Below are 7,175 nucleotides of genomic sequence, written 5' to 3'. Positions count from 1 at the left end.
TTTATCTTCAAACTGCTAACACTAGTGTTCCATCCTGAGCTCTGCTTTTCCCAAATTATACGTCCCTTTCCCACCGCCTGCGCCGCGGGAAACGTTGCAGTGCGCAATACTGAAAGCTTCTTTGTTGTTATTTTCTCTGCGATTGGTTGTAATGAGCTGACTACCGAGTGATGAGAGCCAAGTGTGTGATGTGGATGTCCTCGTTGTCGCACATCACCTGGCACGGAACACTGCTCACTGGTCAACTTTTTTCTGCTGCTGGGGGCCGCAGGGCTGTGACTGCCAGTGTAAACACACCCACCAACCTTCTGCCGTAGTTCTCGAGGGCTCTAGAAAACTGTGTCACGTGTCGGAATATTCCCGCCTCATGAGGACGCTCATGGTGACGCCCACGGCTTCCTGCTTCCACCCAGCACATCGAAGCAGTCGAAAAGCAAACTGGCCATTCGGCAGTGAACGAAGCATTACAGATCTCGGAGAATCCTGACGATGGAAGGGGGGTATTTTTGGCCCACCAGCTCACCTGCGTTGGGGTGTGGGCGCCTGTGTAACCCTCTCTACCCCTACCACAAGCTCCTCCTCCCACCTCCTCCTTCTTCCCCTCCCCCAACTTAACCCCCACTCCCGTCAATTCCATAGTCATCACTGCAAAACTGGCTGCGTATAAAAGTGGCGGTCACCACGAACCTCCCTTCACACGTACACCATCTTCCAGTGTGTGTGGGTCTCCATAAGTCGCTCCGTCTGCTTGGTGAAGTGCACCTTCTGCAGCGCCTAGGTCAGCGTCGTTGTTCCCCCCTCCCTCCTTACGAAGAGTCATCAGGATGTCGCTGCAGCGTCAAGTGATGGTTAAGGTAGGTGGCGGGGGAAGGAGGCAGTGTGGGGCCCAAACCAAGAGATCATCTTCCCCTTCCCCCACCCCCACCACCTTCCCTCAAGCCCTCCCACACAACCAAAAATATTTTCCATGAAGGATTCTGGCAAATCATGGGACGAGAGTGAGCTGAATGTGACTCAAACGGGGGGGAGAGGTGAAAATAGCCACAGGTGAAGAGCTGGAGCAGCTGGAGGGAGCTTCCTCTCCCCGACAACACTTACGGTGAGCTAAGCAGTGATAAAGCTGACAAGCTTCAGCTGCGGCACTGGAGGGAGTGGCCCCCTTCACTGACCCGTCACCTCCCAGTCCACGCGCTATCCTTAAAATATCCAAGAATATTCTTGACACGTCTGGTTTTCTGTGACATTTTACAACTTCAGTCACGAAGATGGAGTCAAAACATTTAGCAGGGAGCCAACGCCTTCCCCTTTCTCTCTCTTTCTCTCTGTCTCTCTCTCTCTCTCTCTCTCTCTCTCTCTCTCTCTCAGTAACACAGCTTGATCATATATAAACCAGGAAGGATTTGCTCACGAAATGGACAGTTCTACCTGGCATGAATCCTTCCAAACGAAGTTAATCAGCATTATAAATGGCAGCGGGTCTTCAGTCTGTCATAGTGACCTTAATCACGGGTTTTCCAGATAATGATGATAAATAATGAGTGGCCATCAACGAGTTAGGTTAATCTAGCTTAAAAAAAAATTCGTTTTCTGCCTGTCTGCCCCATTTCAATCTCTCTCTCTCTCTCTCTCTCTCTCTCTCTCTCTCTCTCTCTCTCTCTCTCTCTCTCTCTCTCTCTCTCTCTCTCTCTCTCTCTCTCTCTCTCTCTCTCTCTCTCTCTCTCTCTCTCTCTCTCTCTCTCTCTCTCTCTCTCTCTCTCTCTCTCTCTCTCTCTCTCTCTTTCTCTCTCTCCCTTTCCATATATATATATATATATATATATATATATAGTATATATATATATATATATATATATATATATATATATATATATATATATAATATATATATATATATATATATATATATAATATATATATATATATATATATATATATATATATATATATATATTATGATAGAGAAAGGGACACTAAAAATAATCATTCAATGAAACTGGAGTAATTAACGTAAACTTCGGGATGTGCTAGATGCATGTACGAGGTGGTAATCACCTGTGTGTGGTCAAGTCTGGAACACCATTGTATCTCTTCAGGGCGAATCTTGAAATCACATCAGGAGTCCCCTTACCCTAGAGGTGTCAATGTTGGATTGTGTTTCGGTAAGATCAGCTTCGATTGTTCTTCTCCTGTTGGTGTCTCCAATTTCGTTTAATATTTTGGCTTTATCCCTATTTATTCAAAGACTGATGCTTTACGTATTGGAAGAAGGCCGAGAAATTCTGGCCGTATTTCACACATTTGAGCTCAGTTCCACAGTCTTAGTTTGAAGGTGACCTGCTGTCGTCCCTATGTCGAGCAGGTCACAGTCTTGACAAGGAATCTGATAAACACTCCGAGTCTCATCAGTCATTAGTCTCTTACATTTCTTTGAAAAAAAAACTGTCTATTTTATTTGGATACGTGGAATTTATGATAGATATTTGCTCATTTTTTTACTTTTTTTTCAGTGGAGAAGATGATTATTTTATATTTTGTGTATTATCTGGGAGTCGGTAGATATAATTTATGATAATTGTGGTTAATTCCACGTGATCTTTCCTGAAGGTAGAAGTCAGTATACTCAGGTTTTATAAAGTTTTATTGCAGGGTGAAACTTTCTGTATATAACAAGTTTGGACATGTGGGCTTCTTGACTTATCTGGAATAATTACTTCAAAAACAGTTGACATAATTTGGCGGATTTGTTGACTTTATAGAGTGAAGTCAATTTGTTGATTACCTATAATTGCTAGCTCATCCAAGCACGAACAACAAATGGAGCAATTCCTCAACTTTTTACACCAAATTAGATCAGTTAAGTGCTTCCATTAACTTTAATGTGGAGTCGGAATTCAATAACAAACAACACCCTGTTAGCATTATTGGTTCCCAGTTTCTTGGGGACTTATTAGTCCAGCTCCGAGAAAAATATTATGGAATTTCCCTCCAGCACATATTCATTCAGCTCCTTCCATTTGCTTTGACAGTCACAAGCACTGTATCTCAACATACTGAAGAGGATCCCAGAAGGGGGTCGAAATATACAGATCAATTAATCTCCTGAGTTTCTATCTTCATGTGGGTTATTATAGAACATAGATAGTATACTTTAACATGGACAACAATAGCAAAATAAAAGCCAGCTAGTCCTTTTAACGTACAGAAAAAGAGTAAGATGAGTCTCAGTTGTCTTCGTAATAAAACATATTTTTTTTTATATTTACGTAAAGCACTAAGCCCGTATGGCTCATTTAGTGCAAGGAATGGTGCGGACTCTATTCTCCGTTTGTCTTTCCAATAGAAACAGAGGAAGATTTCTTACCTGGTAGCACGGAAACGTCCAAAGCAGATCACTTCTTACAAACACAACACGAACAAAAGTGTCTTATATATAGTCCCAACTATTAAGGTGCAAATACGTTTCAAAAAGAGAGAAAAAGGCTCTTGCATGTCCTTTCTCTTCCAAAGAAACGTTTAGTTGAAGGAGTTTTGTCTGCAGTATTTGATACCAAATACGCCGCCAAGAAACTCATGCCTCTGCGTAAGAGTGTACTACTGCATGTAACATCCTGAATACCGTATTTCTAGGCTACTATCGACTTGGTAGGTTAGCCATACCACGGTGTCAGGCCTTAGTGTCAGTTCTTAGTGACAGGCCTTAGTGTCAGGCCTCAGTGCCAGCAACAGTGAGGCCTAACAATAATCCCAGCCTACGAAACAAAGTATACAGACCACGTCATGCATGTCAGTTTACCTCGTCGACTGTTGGCACATTTTTATACCTTTCTGCTCTCTGTACATGATGGATAAAGACACACATGCAGTTTAATGCTATTCTTTATTGAGAACGTTTCACCCACAGAGTGGGCTTTATCAAGTCACAAACAGATCTCTACCTGGAAGTGCAAATACAGAGGGAATGTAATGACGTGACATCATCATTATTATTATTATTATTATTATTATTATTATTATTATTATTATTATTATTATTATTATTATTATTATTATTATTATTATTATTATTATTATTATTATTATGATTATTATTATTACGGTATTGCATTTGTTGTTATTGTAAATATTAGCAGCTTCAGAAGCTGAACTCTCTCTCTCTCTCTCTCTCTCTCTCTCTCTCTCTCTCTCTCTCTCTCTCTCTCTCTCTCTCTCTCTCTCTCTCTGCTCACAGGACAACACAAATCTTTACATAAGGGTCTGAGGTGAGTAATTAGAGACAATTATAGGAAAGTACGAGAGATGCGGGGAGATGCTAGGGAATGCTAGAAAGAGGGGTAATGCTACGGGGGGGGGATGATGCTAGGCGGCGCTAAGGGGGGTATCCGCCCTCTGCCCACCCTCCATTTAATACTAGCCAGCGTTGGTGGGAATTAGTGTTTCGTGGGAGCTAATTTATCATTGATGTCGGTCCAGAGTCATGATATAATCTCTTTAATATGTCCGTAGCAACTAATGCACGCCGTGGGCGGAGACAGACGAGGGGAAGTGAGGTAAGGGGAGGGTGAGGGAAGGAGGGAGGTAGAGGGGAAGGAGGGAAAAATGAGGAAGGGGAGTAAAGGGAAGAGAGGAGAGAAGATGGAGAGAGAGAGAGAGTAACAGACAGAGAGAGAGAGAGAGAGAGAGAGAGAGAGAGAGAGAGTAACAGACAGACAGAGAGAGAGATAGAGAGAGAGAGAGAGAGAGAGAGAGAGAAGGAGGAAGAGAGAGAGGAAAACTTGAAGAAAGAGGAGAGAAGAGGGTTAGGAAAAGTAGATGTATAAGGTGACTACTTCCCACAGGGTGTGGGTGAGATGTGACACGTGTACTATACACCTTAGACCACCCTGCCGCCCATCCACCCACACACCACCCTACCGCCCACACAACTACCGCTGTCTGCTCAAGGGAACATTATTTTTAACGCTAGCGTCGTCACCTGTTAACATCGTCACTAGTGATGCTTCTGGCACAGATCTTCGTGAATATTTATACTTCCTCTACAACTGCCTGTGACAGTGTCTCTACTTACCTCCCGTGACGCTACCATTTTCCCAGAAGGATATATATATATATATATATATATATATATATATATATATATATATATATATATATATATATATATATATATATATATATATATAGATATATATGTTGTGTATCTTTATATGTGTATGCTTCTAAACTGTTGTATTCTGAGCACCTCTGCAAAAGCAGCGATAATGTGTGAGTGAGGTGAAAGTGTTGAATGATGATGAAAGTATTTTCTTTTTGGGGATTTTCTTTCTTTTTTGGGTCATCCTGCCTCGGTGGGAGACGGCCAACTTGTTGAAAAAAAAAATCTTGTATATATATATATATATATATATATATATATATATATATATATATATATATATATATATATATATATATATATATATATATATATATGTATAATATATATGTGTGTGTGTGTGTGTGTGTGTGTGTGTGTGTGTGTGTATACAGATGTGTGTGTGTGTGTACTCACCTATTTGTGGTTGCAAGGGTTGAATCATACCTCCTGGCCCCGCCTCTTGACTGATCGCTATTAGGTCTTCTCTCTCCCTTCTAAATGAGCTCTATCAAACCCTGTCTTAAAACTACGTATGGTTCCTGCCTCCACTACGTCACTTGCCAGAGTATTCCACTTCCTGACAACTCTAACATCCCTTTGTGACCTCTTGTTTCTGTGTCCCATCTCTGGAACATCTTGTCTCTGTCTACCCTGTCAATTCCTCGCAGTATTTTGTATGTCGTTATCATGTCTCCCCTGACCCTCCTGTCCTCCAGTGTCGTCAGGCCGATTTCCCTTACCCTTCCTTCGTTGGACATTCCCCTTAGCTCTGAAACTAGTGTTGTTGCAAACCTTTGCACTTTCTCTAATTTCTTGACGTGCTTAACCAGGTGTGGGTTTCAGACTGGTGCTGCATACTCCAGTATGGACCCGACGTACACGGTGTACAGAATCTTGAACGATTCGTTACTGAGGTATCGGAACGCTATTCTCAAGTTTGCCAGACGCCCGTATGCTGCAGCAGTTATCTGGCTGATGTAAGCCTCAGGAGATGTGTTCGGTATTATACTCACCCCAAGATCCTTTTCCTTAAGAGAGGTTTGCAGTCTTTGGTCACCTAGCCTTTACTCTGCCTGCAGTCTTCTTTACCTTTTCGCGATCTACATGACTTTGCATTTGGCGGGGTTAAACTCGAGGAGCCACTTGCTGGACCAGCCTTCCAGCCTGTCCAAGTAGTTCTGCTTGATCCTTATCCGATTTAATTCTCCTCATTAACGTCATATCCTCTGCAAACAAGGACGCTTCTAAGTCTATCCCTTTCGTCATGTCATTCCCATATACCAAAAATAGCACTGCTCCTAGGACTGGCCCCTGTGGAACCCAGCTAGTCACAAGCGCCCACTCTCACACCTCGTCACATACCATGACTCGTTGTTGCCTCCCTGTCAGGTATTCTCTGATCCATTGCAGTGCCTTTGCTGTTATACACGCCTGATCCTCTAGCTTTTGTACTAATCTCTTGTGAGGAGCTATGTCAATGGCCTTCTTGCAGTCGAAGAAAATGCAATCTACCCACCCCCTGTCTCTCGTGTCTTACTTCCATTACCTTGTCATAAAACTCCAGTAGGTTTGTGACACAGGAATTTCCTTCCCTGAATCCGTGCTAGTTGTCGTTTCTAAGCTTGTTCCGTTCTAGGTGCTCCACCACTCTCCTGATAATCTTCTCCATGACTCTGCATACTATACACGTCAGTGACACAGGTCTGTAGTTTAATTCATCGTGTCTATCTCCTTTCTTAAAATTGGAGATTACATTTGCCGTCTTCCATACTTCAGGTATTTGCCCATTTTCAATGGATGTGTTGAAAATTGTTGTTAGTGGCACACATAGCATCTCTGCTCCCTCTCTAAGGGCCCACGGAGAGACGTCCGGTCCCACCGCCTTTTAGGTATCAAGTTCATTTAGCAGCTACTTCACTGCCTCCTCGGTTGTGTGTATCTCATCCAGCATTTGTTGGTATATCCCTTGTTGGTGTACCCCCCTGTTCTGACTTCCAGAAGTCCTCTCTGTCTTCACCGTAAATACTTCTTTAAATCTCAC

General features: G+C 42.5%; 1 protein-coding gene across 1 annotated transcript in view; it reads left to right on the top strand.

Moving 5' to 3' along the window:
• Positions 1–680: 680 nt before the first annotated feature.
• Positions 681–7,175, top strand: part of LOC128695961 (muscle-specific protein 20) — a 78,645-nt gene continuing 72,150 nt past the window's right edge. Inside the window, exon 1 of the mRNA XM_070092900.1 lies at positions 681–854. Within this exon, the coding sequence (XP_069949001.1) occupies positions 825–854 (30 nt within the window). The 5' untranslated portion in view covers positions 681–824. The remainder of the gene's footprint in view (positions 855–7,175) is intronic.

Source organism: Cherax quadricarinatus, chromosome 41 (assembly GCF_038502225.1).
Source record: "Cherax quadricarinatus isolate ZL_2023a chromosome 41, ASM3850222v1, whole genome shotgun sequence".
In the NCBI taxonomy this organism is placed as follows: domain Eukaryota; kingdom Metazoa; phylum Arthropoda; class Malacostraca; order Decapoda; family Parastacidae; genus Cherax; species Cherax quadricarinatus.
The sequence above is the reverse complement of the archived record's forward strand: the minus strand, read 5'-3'. Positions and strand labels throughout refer to the sequence as shown.